The sequence below is a fragment of the Bos indicus genome, chromosome 10 (assembly GCF_029378745.1).
Source record: "Bos indicus isolate NIAB-ARS_2022 breed Sahiwal x Tharparkar chromosome 10, NIAB-ARS_B.indTharparkar_mat_pri_1.0, whole genome shotgun sequence".
Taxonomy (NCBI): Eukaryota; Metazoa; Chordata; class Mammalia; order Artiodactyla; family Bovidae; genus Bos; species Bos indicus.
In genome coordinates this window covers 1,881,435-1,902,774 of record NC_091769.1, presented here as the reverse complement: position 1 = coordinate 1,902,774, position 21,340 = coordinate 1,881,435, and the positions used below count along the sequence as shown (strand labels likewise).

The 21,340-nt window shown below is 43.3% G+C and overlaps 1 protein-coding gene, 2 long non-coding RNA genes and 1 other non-coding gene across 9 annotated transcripts in view; 2 read left to right on the top strand and 2 right to left on the bottom strand.

The window, feature by feature from the left end:
* LOC139185179 (uncharacterized) overlaps positions 1 to 13,765 on the bottom strand; it is a 138,955-nt gene extending 125,190 nt beyond the window's left edge. The window contains exon 1 of one of the 2 annotated variants that reach the window (XR_011568695.1): positions 13,574 to 13,765. This is a non-coding gene — a long non-coding RNA (uncharacterized lncRNA). The remainder of the gene's footprint in view (positions 1 to 13,573) is intronic. The other variant, XR_011568696.1, reaches the window with a different exon arrangement.
* A 200-nt stretch (positions 13,766 to 13,965) lies between these two features.
* LOC139185114 (uncharacterized) lies at positions 13,966 to 15,623 on the top strand. Its single transcript, XR_011568648.1, has 3 exons — positions 13,966 to 14,469; positions 15,012 to 15,088; positions 15,468 to 15,623. It is a non-coding gene; the product is annotated as an uncharacterized lncRNA (long non-coding RNA).
* Positions 14,796 to 14,932, top strand: LOC139185503 (small nucleolar RNA SNORA13). Its single transcript, XR_011569084.1, has one exon. It is a non-coding gene; the product is annotated as a small nucleolar RNA SNORA13 (small nucleolar RNA).
* Positions 15,624 to 16,891: 1,268 nt separating the features above from the next.
* Positions 16,892 to 21,340, bottom strand: part of EPB41L4A (erythrocyte membrane protein band 4.1 like 4A) — a 292,774-nt gene continuing 288,325 nt past the window's right edge. For all 5 annotated transcript variants that reach the window (XM_019968015.2, XM_070796629.1, XM_070796630.1 and 2 more), the window contains one exon: positions 16,892 to 17,556. In XM_019968015.2, the coding sequence (XP_019823574.2) occupies positions 17,428 to 17,556 (129 nt within the window). In that variant the 3' untranslated portion in view covers positions 16,892 to 17,427. The remainder of the gene's footprint in view (positions 17,557 to 21,340) is intronic.

The following is a 21,340-nucleotide window of genomic DNA, read 5'->3' as shown; positions in this document are numbered from 1 at the left end:
GAGTCTTGTTAGCTTAAGAAAATATGGATTAAGAAAATAACCATAAACTCTCAGAATTGAAAGGAATTTTTTTTAAGGCCAAACAGGATCTTAGTTCCTTGACCAGGGATCAAACCCGTGTCCTCTACATTGGGAACGTGGAGTCTCAACCATTGGACCACCTTGGAAGGGATTTTTAAATGTATTTAACTGTCTATCAGCTGCTAAGATATTTCTAAGTTCTTACCCATCCATGCTTGGACAGCCTCATGATGAAGAAATCACCATCTCTTCAACAGTTTGTTCCCATCTGGGCTTGCTTTCAACCATTAGAAAGTCATTATATGAAACTCAAAACTGCCTCTTTAAGGTTTCCACCCCTTGATTTTAATTTGATCCCTTGGGATGACTCAGAACAAGTCTAACCCCCATCTCACAGGGCAGACTTCCAAACATGTGAAGCCAACGTCACTCTGTCTTCTGATACTGCACCTTCTAGTCCCCAGTTCCTTCAGTCACTTCCTTTATAACACAGCCTCTAGTGTTCTTGTTACCTGGGTGGTCTTTTTCCTAAATAGTCCCGAGCCTGCCTATGACGCACCTGAGGGACAGCACCTAGAACTGAAGACAGGATGGTGCAGCCTGGGCAAGAAGGAACATCTCTCCTTTGCCATGGCATACTTTTTGATTAATAAAACCTAAGTTTACACTTACACTGCTGATTGCCATGGTACAAATGGATTTATATTATATTCACTGCCAACAGATTCCCTTAAGTCTTTTCTAGGCATGCTACAGCTAAGTTACAACTTATCCTAAATACACGCTGTTGATTTTAGGGCACACGTAGTGGACTTTACATATATTCTCTTCAAAATCATTCTTTTAACACTCACCAAGTTCAACAAACCTAAGGTTTTAGGATTCTGTCTAATTTATCCTCTTTAACTTCATATCATCTCAAATTTTATAAGGGTGCCTTCAACATCTTCATACAGACCAACAATAAAAAAGATTAAAGGAAAAGGCCAAGGGCATTCCTAGAAACATCTCTCTATTGAACATCAACCTATTAAACAACATCCCCTTGGTAAAGTACTTATCAACATACACAATGACAGGGGTACATAATAAGGGACTTAGTTGTGTCTTATTTAGATTCAGGTTGCTAGGTTCTTCTACTCAGCTCTCGAGGTCTGGATACCTTACTAAAAAAAGAAATTTCACTGTGATGGGTGTTAAACTCATTCTGGCTTCTCATAAGTAAGTGATGCAGCTTTTAAGGACTCACATCAGTCACTTATTAGTACATTACGGAATTGTAACCACACTAGTTATTATAGACCGGAGTTACTGAAATTACTTAATTTTTTGAAAGTTTGAAGGATCAGAACCCTCAAACTCCTCCCATCCTTCAGCTCCTCCTGGGCTCACCATGATGTTTCACAGATTCCTGACTGAGATTCTGTGTGATCAATTTCAAGCTGAGCCTCAGTACTCAGGGATTTAATTTATTCAGCTGTGAGACTCCAAATCTCTAATCAAGCAGCTAGGAATTCTCTTTCAGTGGCTAAAACAAACATTAACATTAATGCAACTAAAGCCACTCATTAGAAACCCAGGTTTGGGGGTTTGTGCTGTTGGAACTGTTCTGTGCCTCACAGGAGCACTCGTCTCACAGAAGACCTTCCAGTGCTGTCTACACCAAAGAAAGCCTCTGGCACCACCAAAGAGGAAAGTTACTAATATGGAAACAGATGTTCCTAAGAATACCCTTGGAAATGTATGGATATGAAACACATGCCACATATATTTAGTTACAAAAATTAAAAATCCTATTTTTATCTAGCAACTATTTATTTCCAGAAAGTGACTAAGCACTGCAATCAAGTCATACCTGACTTAAAAAAATTAAGACAGACTGAGCTCTCTAACCCACAAAAGAAGTATCTATTAATAATTCAACTCCAATTGCTATGTATATTTCCTGGCAGTCTAGATCCTGACTAAAAGCACCAGCTTTATTTTCCTAGTTGGCTTAGGACATACACTTCTGTGGCACAGGGAATTTTACCACTGAAAGATGTTTCATTTGTGTCCAGACTGGAATACATAAGATGTTCTTTTGAATTACTCAAGGTAGCATATTAAATGGAGAAGGCACTGGCACCCCACTCCAGTACTCTTGCCTGGAAAATCCCATGGACAGAGGAGCCTGGTAGGCTGCAGTCCACGGGGTCGCTGAGGGTCAGACACGACTGAGCAACTTCACTTTCACTTTTCACTTTCATGCATTGGAGACGGAAATGGCAACCCACTCCAGTGTTCTTGCCTGGAGAATCCCAGGGACAGGGGAGCCTCGTGGGCTGCCGTCTATGGGGTTGCACGGAGTCGGACACGACTGAAGTGACTCAGCAGCAGCATATTAAAACAGGTTTTTCTATGCAACTTGACCAGATATTAAAAAAAAAAAAAAAAAAAATCGAAGTATCACCTCTGAAAAACTTGTATAAAAACCCAGGTTTTAAAAACACCTGGAGAAGAGGGTGATTCTACTCCAATGTGGATATTTGATTGCTAATTTCATTCCAATTAAAGTGTAACAACTGAGAATGCGTCTGTAAAGCACAGGGAAGTTTTGTGCTTGGCTTGTACTGCCACCTGGCGGTTTACTGCCTGTACTGTCAGACTTGTTTAAGGAATTTCTTGAAGCAGCATTCATTTAACAGTCTCTTTGCAAGTATCACGGGACTTCCCAGGTGGTCCTGGTCCTAAAGAATCCACCTGCGGATGCAGGAGATGCAAGAGTCGCGGGTTCGATCATGGAGTGGGGAAGAGCCCCTGGAGTAGGAAATACCAACCCACTCCAATACTCTTGCCTGCACAATTCCATGGGCAGAAGAGGCTGGATGGACTACAGGCGATAGGGCCACAAAGAATTGGACAGTTTTGAGCGATGGAACACTACTACTTTCAGCATCACTGGCATTGACAAACAAAATATTTCTGTAAGACCTCTAACATGGGGATGCAGAAGAGATTTCACATAAAGGCTCTGCTAACCAAGTTAAGATAAACCACATCATCTGAACACAGTAAGCAAAATGATTAGTAAATTAATAATAAAAGATCTGTCAGGAAAAAAAGTTAGGCCTAATCACACCCTAAAATAAGAACAAAATGAAAGAGACAAAGCTTCTCTAAACATAGACATACCTAGCTTTTAGTTAAAAAAATGAATATATGAAAATAAAACTGGAAATTTAGTTTACATTTATACAAATGAATAGGGTTACAAAAATATTTTTCAAAAAAAATTCCTTAAGGTATTAACACTTCTCGATATGTTTCAGAGTCCATGCTTCTCCTTTGGGAAACGTCTTTTCTTGGTTTTGGTCCTACTGGGTTATCAGCATTTCTATGGATTAACAGGAATACTTTATTAAGTATTATATTTGTTAAGGTATATCTATTGTAAGAATTTGGCCTGTAGATACAAGGAATTTTCCTTGTAATATTTAAGATGTGTGTGCATGCTTAGTTGCTCAGTCGTGTCTGACTCTTTGCGACCCTTTGGACTGTAGCCCGCTAGGTTCCTTAGTCAATGGGATTCTCCAGGTAAAAATACTGGAGTGGGTTTTCATGCCCTCCTCCAGGGGATCTGCCCAACCCAGGGATCAAACTCACATCCCTTATGTCTCCCGCATTGGCAGGTGGGTTCTTTATCCGCTGAGCCATTGGGGAAGCCCTTAATTATGTAAGATAAAGAGTTTTAATTTTTGCCAAATCAAATTATTTTCTTACTCTTTTCATTTATTTATTTTTTAAATAAAGATTATTATTTTGAAAGGTAATACTTCCTCATGGCCAAAAAGTAAGGAAAGTATATTATGTTGCTATTCGTTGTAATCAGTTTCTTCCAGAAACAGCCATTAGCCATTAAGTTTAGTAAGTCCTTTCTTCAGTCAAATATTTTCACTTAGCCTTTCTATTATTTGTTTTTTTCCCATTTAATTCTTTAAACTATACAGGACTTATTTTGATTTATATCAGGTAATATTCTTTTTATTTCCAAAATGACAAATCACTCCTATCAGTGACAGGCGTGGGTTGAAGCCCTCCCATCTCTGCTGATTTGTGGTGTCTGCTTTAAGATATATTAAAATTTAACATACAGAACAAATGCTTATGAGTTATACCTTCCATTTCATTGATAGGTGAGTGCCTGTGCCAAACCCTTAATTATCTTATGAAGTTGAGAATGTTGTAATATTTAATATTGGAATATATATTAATATTTAGAGTTAGGTAAGGAGTTAGCCCTCCATCATTACTCTTCTTTTTCTAAATTTTTCTGGCTATTTTCATTAGTTTCTTGCTTTAAATGACCTTCAGAATAATTTTGTGAAGTTGCAAAAAAATTTAACCAAGTTAATTTAATAGAGACTCTGTGAGAATTGCTCTAAATTATAAATTATTTTGAGAAGAGTTATTACCTTTACAGATAGGTTGTTAGTAGAAAAAGCAGGATTAGTGATAAGCCTTCTGACACTCTTAAGCTGGATGGCTTTTCAAGGATCAAATTGATGAAGAAACGCAAATTCTTCTGTACCTGCAATGTGGCAGGAGATATGCAGAGAAGTCCCCTAATTCCAAAAATTAAAAATGCTGGATAAAATATTTTAAAATATCTTTCTAAATGCATGGCTGAGTTGGCTAAAAAATAAGGGAAGTCCTCAGAGGCCACATATAAAAGACAGCATGAATCCAAAGTAAGTTCTGGAGCTGGTATGTGCCTGGGACATCTATCGACCTATCCCTGGTGGCTTACAGCTTAAGCTTCCCAGGGTCAGTTGGAAGTTAGGAGATAGGACATAAGGCCTGAGCCAGCGGGAAGCAGAACTGCCCATCCATATGTTAAGTGAATGAGGCAGGGTGGTAGCGAGTGAATCACCCTACGGAGAGAAATAGTGGAGACAGTTATCCCACTTTTTATTAGGGAGGATAAAACGGGGGGAATGTCTCTCTAGAGAATGGCTAGCACCAGCTCTCCCTCACGCAGGAGGGCGCACAGCCGGCGCTCTGCGGAGCGGGTGGGGCGGCCTGACAGCGCCTCCAGGCAGTAGTGGTGGCAGCGGTTTAGTCGCTAAGTCACGTCCACCCCTCGCGACCCTGTGCACTGGGGCCCGCCAGGCTCCTCTGCCCATGGGATTTCCCAGGCAAGAATACCAGAGTGGGTGGCCACTTCCTCCTCCAAGAGATCTTCCCAACCCAGGTCTCCTGCATTGTAGGTGGATTCTTTACCAACGGAGCCAGCAGGGAAGGCCTGATAAAAGCACCCCAAATGCCCAGCAACACCACACATAAACCTTTTCTAGAGGAACACACCCAAAAGATTACCACAGCTTAGTTTCCAGAGAACATATTCTTACAGTTTAAAAAAAAAAAAAACCAACCTATAAGAAAACATATAACATATATCAGTGAGTTGAAACAGACAACTTTAATTTCTGACCTTGAGAATATTGAATGAGTGTGTTTATATTTAAATATAAATCTCACATATATTTTTGAGAAATAAAAGGGGGTACATAACAAAGGAACAAAAGATATCATAAGTAACCTACATCTCTGAAAAAGAACCAAAGAGAAATGCTAGAAAAATAATTTCTAATCATTGACATCAGAAACTCAGTCTCAGCATCTGGCTCAAAATGGCAACGTAAGAGGCTCTCTGACCTCACCCTCCCAGAGACACACTGAATCAACAGCTGGACACAAGACAATTTCCTCTGAAGAAAATCCAGAAAACACTAGACTCCTACTTACTGGGAAAATGAGAAAAAAACCCACATAAAACCAAGGAGAAGCTGAGAAACAATCTTGCCATAACCCCCAGCCCTGGTGCAGCAACACCTAACTAGGAGGGAACTCAACACCTTCCAGCTTCTCCCTAAGGAGTGAAGGATTGAGACCTCCAATCTGATGCTAACTTTTAAGACCTCCACCTGAGAGACGAGTACCTAAAACATCTAGCTTTGAAAACCAGTAGGACTTGCATCCATGAGCTACACAAGGCCACAGGGCTCTAAAAGACAGTCCCTAAAGGGCTCACACAGACAGCATGGCTAACCCCTCAGGCCCAGCACAGAAGCAGCAGGCTGAAACCTGCCCAGTCTTTCCATAAAAGAGGCCTATTTGCGTATTTTGGTAACAATGATCTGAGGGGTAACTTCTAATTTAACAGATATCCAAGGGCTGACTTCATTTTTACCCCCCTTGCCCTATAATTACTGTTTTTGACATCATATCTCACATCTTTTTGGTTGTGTGTCCCTTAACTACTCATTGTGGATTAGATGATTTTACTACTTGTATTTTAACTTCCCTAGGAGTTTTTCACATAGTTGGTTTACTACGTTTATGGTACATTTGCCTTTACCTATTTTTCCTATTGCAATAATTGTGTTTCTAGTTGTGGACTTCTGTTTTTCCCTTAGAGAAACCCCTTCATCATTTCTTGTAAAGCTGGTTTGGTGGTGCTGAACTCTGTAAGCGTCTGCTTATCCTTGCAATTTTTCATGTCTCCATCAAATGTGAATGTAAGCTTTGCTGGGTAGAGTACTCTTGGTTGTAGATTTTTCCCTTTCATCACTTTAAAATATATTGTGGCACTCCCTTCCGGCCTGCAGAGTCTCTGCTGAAAAGTCATCTAGAGCTTTAGGTGAGTTCCCTTGTATGTAACTTGTTGCTTTTCCCTTGCTGCTTTTAATATCTTCTCTTTATCATTACTTATTGCCATTTTAATAAAAAATGTGTCCTGGTGTAATCATCTTTAGTTTGATTTTGTTTGGGACTCTCCATGTTTCCTGGATCAACGAATTTCAAAAGGCAGCAGAATGGAGGCGAAATGGATACATTCCTCAGAAGGATGACTTAACAAAACTGACTAAAGAAAAAACGTGAATGGTTCAATCATTAAAGAAACTGATTCAGTAGTTTGAAATATATTCCTACAAAGAAAATTCTAGATCCAGATAATTCTTAAAGTGAGGTTTATTTTTTACTTAAAAAAAATTTCTGACTTTATATTAAATTCTTCAGAGTAGACAAAAAGAGGAAAAAGTCTCCAAGTAATTTTATAAAGCCAGTACTGTATAGGCACAGAGAAGGCAATGGCACCCTACTCCAGTACTCTTGCCTGGAAAATCCCATGGACAGAAGAGCCTGGTAGGCTGCAGTCCGGACACGACTGAGCGACTTCATTTTCACTTTTCACTTTCATGCCTTGGAAAAGGAAATGGCAACGCACTCCAGTGTTCTTGCCTGGAGAATCCCAGGGACGGGGAGCCTGGTGTGCTGCCGTCTATGGGGTCACACAGAGTCGGACACGACTGAAGCGACTTAGCAGCAGCAGCAGCAACTGTATAGGCATACTCCACAGAACATTTTCCTGACTAATGTTTTCCCAATAAATTAACTCTTGTATTTAATACTCCAACATCATATAACACATACATCATTCAAAACAACAACAGAGTGAAGTCAGAAAGAGAAACAAATAAATACTGTATATTAACGCATATAGATGGAAGCTAGGTACTGACCAGCCTGTTCACAGGGCAGGAACAGAGAACAGACTTGCGGACACAGCAGGGGAAGGAGCGGGAGGGCCAACCTGCGAGAGGAGTGTGGAAACACAAGCAGCACCGTATGCAGCCCAGGTAGCATCGGGAAGGGCGAAACACAAGGTGCTCAATCCTGTGCTCTGCGACAACCTAGAGGGGTGGGACCGGGGTGCTATGAGGGGCTCAAGAGGGAGGGGCCACAGGTGCGCTTATGGCTGGTTCATGGTGAATGGCAGAAACCAACATCACAACAACATTGTAAAGCAATTACCCTCCAGTTAAAAGTAAATCCTAAAAACTGAAAAAACCGACTATTTATATAGAAATATTATATTTAGGACCCCAAAACACATTTTTACCAATAACAACAAAGGTATAGGGAATGCCCTGAGTTGCATTACAAACGCAACTGGAAAAATGTTCCCAGCATCATCTGTCAGCAAATCACAAAGCATACTGAATTTCAGTGAAAGGGATATTCCATATAGACGCCATTGGGGATGGAAGAAGCACTAAAGCACCATACCATCCTCAGTGTGAGTCATTTCCTGCCACATTTCCACACTGCCTTTCATATTTCATATTGCCTTCCCCCCGACCCCAGTTTTGTATTCTGAGAACCAAGAAAGCTGAGGAAATGTTAAAGATTAATGGAGAAAGAAGCAAACCAAGCAGAAAAGTAGTAACAATAAAAGAGATTATGTTACTGCTGACAAAGCAACTATTTGTTCATAACTATATGACTGGGTGATCAGGAAGGGAAGTTATGGATGTTATAGCCTATTGTTACAGTTTTTTATTTAATAGAGCTTTGTTTAATATATTTTAGTTACATTTTATGAAACTAGTTTGGGTTAAGGACTAACTCATTATAATTTTACCATTTAAAACAAAGGAAATAGGCTCCCAGTAAATGTTTTTGCATAGAATATCTGTAATTTGTTCAGAGACAAGTTACTAATATTAAGTAGATATCTAGGAGCTTCCCAGATAGAGCAACGGTAAAGAATCCACCAGCCAAGGCAAGAGTCAAGGATTCGATCCCTGGCTTGGGAAAATCCCCTGGCGTAGGAAAGGGCAACCTGCCCCAGCAGTCTTGCCTGGGAAATTCTATGGACAAAGGAGACTGGTGGGCTATAGCCCATGGGACCGGGAGACTCGGACACGGCTGAGCCACCGAGCACAAGGACAAGAAGAACTATTGTGTGAGTGAGTGAAGCCATTCAGTCGTGCCCGACTCTTGGAGACCCCACGGACTGTAGCCTACCAGGCCCCTCAGTCCATGGAATTTTCCAGGCAAGAGTACTGCAGTGGGTTGCCATTTCCTCCTCCAAGGGATCTTCCCGACCCAGGGATTGAACCCGGGACTCCCACATTGCAGGCAGACGCTTTACTGTCTGAGCCACCAGGGAAGCCCCAAACTGTCTGTATAATTCTAGCCAAAACTATCAAAGGGGCTTTCCTGGTGGTCTAGTGGTTAAGAATCTGCCTTGCATTACAGGAAACACCAGTTCAACCCCTGGTCTGGGAAGATCCCACATGACACAGAGCAACTAAACCCCCGGTGCCACAACCTCTGAAGCCTGTAAACCTAGAGCCTGTGCTCTGCAACAGAAGCCACCGCAGTAAGGAGCCCGAGCACCACAGCTCCAGGGCAGCCCCTGCTTGTCGCTACTAGAGAAATGCCCGCTCACAGCAGCCAAGACCCAGCACAGCCAAAAATAAATACACAAATGTCTAAACACATAGATAAAAAAAAACTATCAAAGACAGTATGAGAAAGATAAACACAATCCCCTCTTGTCCATAAATATAAATGCAGTAATTCTAAACAGAACAGTTTTTGAAATGACAAGTTTGGTTTCTCCCAGAAATGTAAGGCTGGTTCAACATTAGCAAATGTATTCACGCAATTCACCTCATTAACACACTATAAGAAAAAACCTTGTGTTCATCTCAATAGAGGCAGAAAAAAAACCATTTAATAAAATTTAACATCCACTCATGATATATTAAAAAAAACTATTAGCAAACTAAAAATAGGACACTTCTCTAACCCAATCAACGATAAAATGCATTAAAATGTCATACATGTTGTACATACATGCTGAAACTTTACGGGCATTCTCTTAAAGCTGGGAACAAGACAAGGATGTCTATTATCATTCTATTCAACAATATCCTACATGTCCCAGTTTGGGCATGCACACACACACAGTATAAGTAGAAAGGAAAAACACTTTCATAGATAATATGATTGTTTAAAGAGAAAATCCAAGAAAATCACAAATGATTTTAAATTGAGTATTCAAATTATTTAATATCTATTGGATTTTATATCAGATCCCTAACTCCCAACATAAAGAAAATGTCAGTCCTATGGATTAAGCACTTCACAATGAAATGTGCATAGCTTATCTGCCAAATTTTACTGTGTCCCTGATGAGAAAATTGAAGCAGGACGAGGAGCAGGGGAAGAAAAGCAGCCCACTTCTCCCTCTCCACCCTTACAGGGTTTATTAGTTTTCTCTTGCCACCATAACAAATTAACACAAATTTAGCAGCTTCAAACAACACAAATCTATGATCACAGCTCTGTAGGTAGGAAGTCTGGCATGAGTTTCAGTGGACTAAAGTCAAGGCATCAGCACGGCTGTGTTCTTTTCTGGAGACTCCAGGGGAGAATCTGCTTTCGTGCACACTCAGGTGGTTGGCAGATTCGGTGCACACAGCTGTAGACAGGACGTCCGTGTTTGCTTGCTGGCTGTCAGAGGAGGGCCGTTCCCAGATTCTAGATGTTGTCCATCCAAAGATCTTCCCCGTCCATCTTCAAAGCTAGCAACGGAAGGTTGAGTCCTTCTCCTGCCTTCTCTTCTGCCACATCTCTCTGACTTTTTTTCTCTGCGTTTTTTATCTTCTCATTGCGTGATCCCTCATATTAATCACATCTGCAAAGCCCCCTTTTTACTACATAATGGAACATATTCACGGGTTCTGGGAATTAGGATGTGGATACCTTTGAGGGACCATTATTCTGCCTACCAATCAGAACAAGGAAACTGGGTTTGTTCCACGCTTGCATTAACACTGTAGGTAGCTTGTACATCTTTCCATAATGCCTCCACTCCAACAGCATAGGAACTACCCCCTAACTTTTTCTCACGTCCTTTCTGCTTGTGTTGGCTGGATTATCAAGCCTTCCTTCCTAGGCTATGTGAGGTCGAAGCAGACGGGAAGATGAAGAATTTCAAATGAATTTCCTGACACTTAACATTAATCCAGTAATTGAAACAAATGCCTTCTATTCTTGAACCATCCAGAGTTTAGGGATGATTTACAAGGGGCGGATGAGAAAGAATGAGGTGGAAACAAAATGTCAAGACGTTAAAAGAAAAATAGCAGCATAGTACCCCCCTTCCTTAAGACGTCAACTCAAGAAGTTTCCATACTTGGGATGGCAGTAAACAAGGAGAGGATAGCTCATCAGAGTCCTTAATTGAGTGTCACTATGTACTGTACAGTGTTAACTGATGCAACAAACCTTGCTTAAATCTTTAATCTATGTGGTCCATGGCAACCTCTGGGACACAGTGAAGGACAGGGACGCCTGGCATGCTGCAGCCCCTAGGGCCGCAGAGTCGGACACAACTTAGCGGCTGAACGACAACAATGTGGCACGTGGAATTCCCAGGTGGTGCAGCAGCCAAGCGTCTGCCTGCCAGTGCAGGAGACACAAGAGACTCGGGTTCAATCCCTGAGTCAGGAAGACCCCCTTGAGGAGGAAATGGCAACCCGCTCCAGAATTCTTGCCTGGACAATTTCATAGACAGAGGAGCCTGGTGAGCTACAGTCCGTAGGATCACAAAGAGTCGGACATGACTGAGCAACGGAGCAGGCACACATGCGCCCATGTGGTACACAGGTAAAGGTATTATCCTATAAGATAGAACCCTGGGCTTAGAGACGTGGTCACTTACCCAAAAGCACAAAAGTCAGAGAAAGAAAGAAAGTCGAGTCGCTTAGTTGTGTCTGACTCTTTGCAAGCCCATGGACTGTAGCCCGCCAGACTCCTCCGTCCATGGGATTTTCCAAGCAAGAACACTGCAGTGGGTTCCCATTTCTTCCTCCAGGGGAATCTACCTGACGCAGGGATTGAACCTGGGTCTCCCTCTACTGCAGGTAGACTCTTCAACGTCTGCCCACCAGGGAAGCCAAAAGTCAAAGAGCTGGATAGGAACTTGGGTCAGCTGGCTCCTCCAGCCAAAAGAAATATCCTCTCACTGACTCTCCCGACAAGAAGGCAAGATTGAAAGTTGCCATAATCCCCAAACTGTACCCTTCAGAGTCTTCAAATAACACTCTTTGAGGAGACCTTCTCCTTCTCCAAACTTTCTCTCCCCAGATGTTACAAAGACTTCCTAATGAAGGTCTTAGATTTATTTACCTTTTCATGGTCATTACACATTTACTTCTGTATGGTCCCTGCCCCTTTGTCCCAATGGTGATGTTATCATTCAGGCCAGTCCTTGTGGGATGACCACTGGACTACAGGCATTAAATTACCTTTTCTTTTCTTCTTCCTTCCTTTCCTTCTTCTCTTTCCTCTTTCTCTGTTTCTTTTTTTTTTCTTTTCTCACTTCTTCTATCTTCCCTCTTTCCCTTTCATTCCTTCCTTCCTTCCCTCCCTCCCTTCTCTCTTTCTTCATGCAGAAGCTTCAAAGAAACAAAGAAAGGTGCTGGGCTGAAGTCTCTGGTGCTTCTCTACTAGGACTTGGGGGTGCAAGGAAACCACACAGTCCAAATCACTACAGTTTCCATCCCTCCCATAAGTTATGGTGATCCGCAAGAAACCAATGAACCACCTCTACTTTCTTTCAGTGCTAAAAATCAATTTTAAAATTTCAGCATAAAATCCCAACCCCTTACCACAGGTAAAATCCCTATATGATTTGTTCCCGCCTGTCTCTCCCGCCGCATCTGATGCCAGCCTGCACTCCTCTGGCGGCTCCAGCCACGCTGACCAGGGCCTGCTTCTGAGCACCAGAAACGTGACTCATCTGAATTGAAATGTACTAGAAATAAATACACTGGATTTTGAAGACTTCGTAGGAATAAAAGAATGCAATGTATATCATTAATAATTGTATAGTAACTACATGTTTAAATGATAATACTTAGCACAGTTTGCAACTCGGAATTTAACTTGTTCCTTTTTTTTAACTTAAAAAAGGTTTTATTGAGATATAATTGACATCATACAATGCACCCATTTAAAGTATATGATTCAATGGTTTTTAGACATATTCACAGATATATGCAACCGTCACCATTTAGAACATTTTCATCTCAAAAGAAACCCCATATCTTTAAGCTGTCACCTCCCTAGCCAACCATTCCCACTCCCCCAGTTCTATGCTGCTGCTGCTGCTAAGTGGCATCAGTCGTGTCCGACTCTGTGCGACCCTGTAGACGGAAGCCCACCAGGCTCCTCTGTCCCTGGGATTCTCCAGGCAAGAATACTGGAGTGGGTTGCCATTTCCTTCTCCAAGGCATGCATGCATGCATGCTAAGTCGCTTCAGTCGTGTCCGACTCTGTGCGACCCCATAGACGGCAGCCCACCAGGCTCCTCTGTCCCTGGGATTCTCCAGGCAAGAACACTGGAGTGGGTTGCCGTTTCCTTCTCCTAACTTGTTCCTTTTAACGTGCATTTCGAAAACTTAAGACATTCGTGGTTCGCACTCGATTCCTACCGGACTGCGCGGCCCTATCACATCTTCGCCTCCTTTGTTTCCGTCTTGGCACTTACACTGATGAACTTACGGGGTGCACGTTACCTGTTTCGTATCTTTCTCACAGAAACAGAATGTAAGACAGGAACTCTGTCTCATTCACACCTGGTTCTCAGGCATTTAGAATAGAGCATGAAGCACAGTATATACTCAATAAATATTTCTGGATTAATGACCTTACTCTTCCTCAGCTGGAGACGGTGAGCTCTGTCTCTCCTTCTCAGAACACGAGGTCTCCGGTCCTCTGGACTACACCCGCAGCTCAGCGCTGACCGTGTGCTCTTGACACTGGGAGGAGGGGTGGTTGAGTATCCACACTGGGAAAAAACCTCCCCTCCCGCATAAAGAACTGCTCGCTGGGCTCCACCGGCCGGCGCTGGGAGTGAGAAGCCGCGCCCTCACAACTCTGCCCGTGCCGCCCCGCCCCTCTGCCAATCACTGGGCAATTCGCCCTCCGGCCACACGGCGGCGTCTGGCGAGGGCGCGCGAATGTCGATGGTGCAGTCCGTCCTCCCCGCACCCCTCTAGCAATGGGTCGTTCCAGTCGTAGAAAAGCATTGTGGGAAGACGGCGCGTCCTTTCTGGCCTCGGCTCTCGGTGGGGGATGTTTGTTTGCTAGAGGTTCGGATGGCTCGGGTCGCCCCGGAGCCAGCCCTCTGAGGGCCCGGGCGCCGGGCAGGACCCTGCGGCCTGCCTGAGTCTTGGGAGGCTGCTGCCGCAACCGGGCCGGGCAAGATGCTCCCAGCACCTGAATGCGTGGAGGGCAGCTTTGGCCTCCGCCACGTTGTTGAGACCTCAGGAGGCCCCAAGCGGCCCCGAGTCCGTTTTTCCATGCCAGGAGACGCGGCGATGGGGGCGGGGGCTTTTGACTTCATCGACTGTGTGTCAGGGAATTTCTAATGAGGGAATTTTGTGCGTGTGAAAGGGAAAGGCTTCACCGTGTAACAGTACGTATGCCGACCATGTCGTGGTTGGAAATCAGGTCAACGCCAGAGTGCCATTTCAGGTGTAGATGTTGATAACTATGTCGTGGTGCGGAATTTGGCGGAAATGAGTATCACCATCCGTGCAGGTGAGTTTTCATGTTCTTACAGAAAGGACTAGTTGCCTCGAGATTTTAATATTTTAGCCATCTAGTAATTAAGCGTTCTTTACCCAGTTGGATTCTGAGTTGTAGAAGAAAATGTAGAACTGGGCTTAGTTATCCTCAGAACAGTGAATCTCCGCCCGTTGTCAGGGTTAGTACCTCGGCGCCACGCAGTATTGCTTATGCTGTGTTCTTACCGCCTTTGTGTTGCCCATTCCTTACGCGGTGTTCTTACCGCCTTTGTGTTGCCCATTCCTTACGCGGTGTTCTTACCGCCTTTGTGTTGCCCATTCCTTACGCGGTGTTCTTACCGCCTTTGTGTTGCCCATTCACTTTTGGAAACTAGTGGATGTGGTGTCAAAAAAGGCGAACACAAAACACTTTCGCAGCTTTTTTTCCTGCCCTTGTATTTGATGTCTTTGGTGTAGGAGCTGCGTAAGTAACATACACTCATTATTTACACATGTAGTTTTGATTCTGCAAAGTCAAGTGTACCTTTCTCTTAACCGGTTTTAATTTTTGTTCAGGTGAAAGATGGACGCTGGAAGCATAGACTGCTGCCAACTGAATACTTAACTCTCTGGAAGCGTGAAGATGACCTAAGGTAGGGTGATAGTTTTGAATTATTGATAGTTGTCATAACAGCAGTTATCAGTAACGTGAATTTTATCTTTCTAGATCGGGGGTCCTTCTCTGGTGGTTATTAGTTTATAATTGTTAATCATTAATATTAGTACTGCTGTAAACGGATTGTTAACTGCAAATGGGATACCCTCATCCCATTTATCATGAAATATTCACATGATTTTATGCGTAGTAGCTAAAATTCTAAAAACCACTTGGCCAGATCTCAAGCATGTTTTATGTTGATGTATGAAGTCCAGAAGTACATGACTTAATCCAGGAAAGACGAATGTACTGAGTTTATAAGTCTTGAAGTAAATGTTCACTTGTCAAATTGAGCGTCTTATTTTTTCTTTTAGGCTGTCCTTGGTGAGGAATTTGACAACTTGATCTTCAGGAGCTGCTTCGAGTATTTAAAATTTCCAGGATTGCTTAAAAAAAGAAGTGCTTTTGGACAGCCCATAAATGTACATATACAACAGTGGGACTGTAAATAAAATAATGTGCTTCTTGGAGGTTTGTTTGTGTGTTATAATTTAACTGCTAGAACACAGCATTCTTCCACTGAAAGATCAAAAGGGGGCAGATCACTTAAGGCTCTGTTTAAAGCAAGGGAAAGCCATGATGGAAATGTACATTTGCAAGAAAAGCAGTGCTGTGGGCCAGCTGGAGGCTTCTCCTGTATGCCATATTCTGTCTATGCCAGAGCTGACCACCTTGGACAAGGGTGGTGGTAAAGTTAGGGAAGAGATAGTTAAAACTATAGCAGCCAGGAGTTAGTAATGAAGGATATGTCCGTAATGATTGCTAGGTGTGTGGTCTTCTACAGGCACAGATGAGCTGGGGGAGCAGCTTTTTGAGCTAGTCTATTTGAATTGCCTTAGAAATCTAAGTGACTCCTTGATACTACACTGGTCTGTAGTCTGAAGGAAAATGAAAGTTGCTTACTCTTGTCCCAACTCTTTGTGACCCCATGGCGTATACAGTTCATGAAATTCTCCAGGCCAGAATATTCGAGTGAGTAGCCTTTCCCTCCTCCAGCAGATCTTCCCAACCCAGGAATCAAACTTCGGTCTCCCACATTGTAGGCAGACTGAACCACCAGGGAAGTCTGTAGTCTAAGCTATGTGAATAAAACTTGGCCACAGGAATAAGTGTGATCCATGAGGGTCTAGATTTAAGAGACTCAATTACTGATGATGTAGAATAGGGGGAGCTGGCAAGGACAGAATGGCAGGAGCAATGGGAAATGCATTAAAGTAAAAATATTGCAGTATAGCTGGAAAGTTAACCTTGGGATGTGGTGACATGAAGGTAATGTCTGCTTTAGTGGAACAGTGGGGAAGAATCCATATTTGAGATGGTTTGAGATAGCACATTAGATTAGTTGAGCACACTGGTAACTGGAGAAGGGTCTGGTGGTGAGATCTGGCTGTCTTTAGATGGCAGTCTAGCTGACAGGAAGAGGCTGAATACATGAGGCAGCAGGGATGAGAAGGCTGAGGGAGCTGGGCTCCAGAGCATAGGTGGAGAGACAGGAAAAAAGGAAGGACGTGGGTTGATGGCAGCCATGAGGAGGTTTGTATCAGGGCAAGATGAAAGATCCTATAGGACTGTGTCTTCCCTGTAGACTGCAGTCATCTGCCAAGAGGAAAGGTCTGAAGTAGTGTTTTGGAAGAGTTAGCCAGGCAGACCTTTCAGGTTGAAGGTCATGAATTTATAAGCTGAGGTCAAGTGAAATCCGCACATAACTTCTGACAGCACAAGACAAGGACACTAGGAATTAAAAGCAGCACTTTTTTTAACATTTGCAAATAACCAGTGAAACTTAATGCCACAAAATACAGTATTACAAAGAACATTAATGTGAATAAAAATATCTGCAGTGTGAAAGTGATCCCTCAGCCATGCATTTCTACACAGGCCAGAGATCTACCCAGAGTCAGGAAGAACCTTTTCATCTCCCTTAGTGCACTGCTGCATAGCTACCTGGCCACAGTCCAGGATTCCAGAACTTTGATCTGAAGCCTCTGGTCTTGATGGTGGCAGACAAGACACTTGGGAGTTTCCAGGAAGGTAAACATGGCATCAAATGAAAAAGGTTTTATAAGACTACCATCTTTCCAGTTACCAAATAAAAAGGCCCTTAGGCACAAATATACTGTAATTAAACTTTTAAAAGATGCAATAGACTCCATTATTTTCTTCTGAAGAAACACTTCTGCAGGTCCAAGATATTTCAATAATTATAATTCACAGTTTCAAAGTAAAGGTGGCACACATACCCTTCCCACCCCCATCCCAAGCCCTTCACTGGGATTAAGTCTCTATCTTGAGGCGTGAAGCTTGGATAGTTTTTATTGTTTTTGCTGTGTGTTTTCCAGCCATGTTGCTTGTAGCTGTCTGAGATTTTTCTTCAATCAGGCTATCTTTAGACCCGTTTCTTCTCTGGAAAACAATATTTGAAAAAAGAGAACATAAGATTCAGAGAAGAAACTACAGCCAAGTAATTTTTATTAACACATTAGAAATAACTAAGACATCAAGTTATATTTAGGAAAAGTGTGTGATACCAGGCTGTACAAATACTCCCTTTATTTAAGTAATTATGATAAACGTGTTTAAATCTTAAAAAGTTATATGTGCATAACAAATTTTAAGAAAGTATCTCAATCCATTTCCCCAATTAAGTGTCATTTCTACTGAGAGGCTAACCCAGCCTCTCGGGCCTCTCTTCAGAGGAGGGGCAGAGAGATGAAGAGAAAGGGGAGTTTGGGATAATTTTTAATCTTCCCTGATTATATTTTCAGTAGTCACTGAAGAAACCCCTCCAACACAATGCTCTGGGTGTCCTCCCTGAGGGCTGGAGCTCCCTGGCGGCTGGGGTGGGGGCCCTCGAAGCGGGGGCCCCTCACGGAGAAGCGGGAGTGAAGACCCAGGGCCTGAGCGCCACACCCAGGGCTGCCGCTCGAGGCTCTCGTGCGCCTCCCACAGCCGCTGCGGAGGCCCTGGGAAACAGGAGAGGTGCTGCCACAGCGCCCTCTGCCTAACAAGCCTGCCTGCTCGTGCCTTTGCTGCTGCTGCTAAGTCGCGGCAGTCGTGTCCGACTTGTGCAACCCCATAGACAGCAGCCCACCAGGCTCCCCCGTCCCTGGGATTCTCCAGGCAAGAATACTGGAGTGGGTTGCCATTTCCTTCTCCAAGGCATGAAAGTGAAAAGTGAAAGTGAAGTCACTCAGTCGTGTCCGACTCTTAGCAACCCCATGGACTGCAGCCTTCCAGGCCCCTCCGTCCATGGGATTCTCCAGGCAAGAGTACTGCAGTGGGTTGCCATTGCCTTCTCCACTACAGATGGCCTAGTCAGTAGATCTGGGCTAAAGAAGCATATTTACTTCCCCAAAATATCTCCCCACACATAATGAGTTACACTCCAGAATTCTATTATTCTGGGATTTCTCTGGACTGAAGCCACCCTCTAAAAAAGTTGTCTTTTATCTGTTGTGAGACTGGCTTAGTTTTACTCATATTCAAAGAAGCACTGATGGAACGATTTTGCTGAGCATAGGGAGTACAAATCAAGCTAATTTTGGAGTCAAACATCTGTTTGGGATAGAAGATTTTTAGTTAACCAGAGGGGTAGGAGGAGGACACCAGAGCATGAGAGTCAGGGCAAGGGAATATAGCGTTAAGACAGCAGAAGAATCACTACCGTTTAAGTTTGTTAAGCGTTGAACCTCTCTCTTCTGCCTGCAAACCTTAAGGGAAATGAATCCAAGTCCCAAATCCATCCCACTTTAACCAGCCTTCTGCATAAAAAAGTGAGATGAGATGTAGGCGGGCCAGGCCACTGGCAGAACTCTGGCATCACCGTGGAACTTAGGAAATGCAACTTTCCCACTTGCCCATGTCACTTGCATCCTTTTTCCACATGGCAACCAGATCAGCAGTTTCCTTTTGGCACAAAGAATAATACAGAACAAAATCCAAACAAACTCTTTTCCCACGGCATCTAAGGCTCTGCATTATTTGCCCTCCTTCCCCTTCACTGTGCTCAGACCTCAAACACCCAGGCCTTGCCAGCCTCAGCATTTTTTTTACCATGCTCTTCCTTCTGCTTCCATCAGCCTTCCACGAGTACTCACATGGTTGGCTCCTTCTCACCTGCGAGTTTCAGTTTTCCAGGTTACTTTCTGAGATGGCCTTTGCCATATCTAAAGTGAAGTCACCTATTTTCTAACTCAGGCCTTTGTTTCTTCATATTGCTTACCTAGTTTCTGCTTTTGTTTCACCTGTCTACTGTTATGTGTCACGGCAAGAGTCACCATCTTCTGTCAAGGGCGAGTCATAGACTCCGCCCGTCTCTAGTGCATACTGTTTTTCCCTGCCTGCAAGCAACCCTTTAAAAGCAAAAGCAGTTAGCTCCTGGACTGTACAGAAGCAGGCTGCAAACTAAATTTATCCTATGGGCTGTAGTTTGCTGACTGCTCCAGTGAGTGCCTTGTCATTACTTAGAGGTGCTCACTAGATAGTTACTGAATTCAGAATCAAAGGTGTCCCAGAGACAAGCTTAGATTCAGTGCCATTGATCAGAAGATGCATGTGAGTTGTTCCTGTGTGCAGCAAAGTGATAGCTATTCTTTCAACATTTCATGTAAGTTTTTTGAGATTCCTAAGTGGTGATTGGGGGCTTCCCTTATAGTTCAGTTGGTGAAGAATCCACCTGTAATGCAGGAGACCCCGGTTTGATTCCTGGGTCAGGAAGATCTGCTGGAGAAGGGATTGGTTATCCATTTCAGTATTCTTGGGCTTCCCTTGTGGCTCAGCTGGTAAAGAATCTGCCTGCAATGTGGGAGACCTGGGTTTGATCCCTGGGTTGGGAAGATCCCCTGGAGAAGGGAAAGGCTACCCACTCCAGTATTCTGGCCTGGAGAATTCCATGGACTGTATAGGCCATGGGGTTGCAAAGAGTCAGACACGACTGAGTGACTTAGAGAGCCTAGTTGGAAAAGCAGAAATACAATGAAATTCTCATTTGTATTGAAGCCAACTTAAATTTAAGACCAAAAAAAAAAAAAAAAAAAAAAGAGCTCTGAAAAATAATAATGCTTATTAATCCTCTGAGCAACCTCAAGAAGTAATTATTATCCACATTCCAAAGAAATTTAGTTTAGAAGTTTAACAACCTTCAAAGCCACACACGTGGTGTGTGGAGAGAGACAGAGAGACGCCAGTGCATGTCCTGTCTGAAGGCGAAGTCTAAACTACTAGTCGTGAATGTAGTTTTTTTAAATTGCTATTGACTTAAATTGTTTGGACAACCTATTAGCTCTCCCAGATTAATCAAAAATTATGCAGATTTTAGTGGAAGCTGTGGTTAACCACGCAGATCTCTATTCCAGACTGAGGCAGTCATTCCCCAGCAGCTTGAAGAGACAGCTGCCATACAGCTCAAAACTGAGCCCCACCCTGGGCTGAGGAGACCACCTCATCCATGGTCAGGACCCCCTCCCAGGGCACCCTTTATCCAGTCACTTGCTACATGGTGAGTGTTTAAGGTCCAGCCCCCTCATATGCAGGTGGGAGGAATCAGAAGGGCCATCTTGGCTCCAGAACTCCCCATGGGACCATCTGATGCCTTTACTGGGGCTTGTATCATTCAATTCAACTCTTGCCTATCTTTTACACCCCAACAAGTATTGATCCTAAAAGCACTTTCCAATAAACTTCCCCCATGCAAACCTCCATCACAGAATCTCTTCCTAGGGAACCTAACCTAAATTGGCACAGGCTTTTTCTGTCCTTGCTCAGTTTAGTTCAGTTCAATTCAATCGCTCAGTCATCTCTGACTCTTTGCGACCCCATGGACTGCAGCACGCCAGGCTCTTCTGTCCATCACCACAACTCCCAGAGTTTACCCAAACTCATGTCCATCGAGTCGGTGATGCCATCCAACCATCTCATCCTCTGTTGTCCCCTTCTCCTCCCGCCTTCAATCTTTCCTACTCCAACACCACAGTTCAAAAGCATCAATTCTTCGGCACTCAGCTTCCTTTATAGTCCAACTCTCACATCCATACGTGACTACTGGAAAAACCATACCTTTGACTAGACAGACCTTTACTGGCAAAGTAACGTCTCTGCTTTTTAACATGCTGTCTAGGTTGGTCGTAGCTTTTCTTCCAAGGAGCAAGCGTCTTTAAATTTCATGACTGCAGTCACCATCTACAGTGAT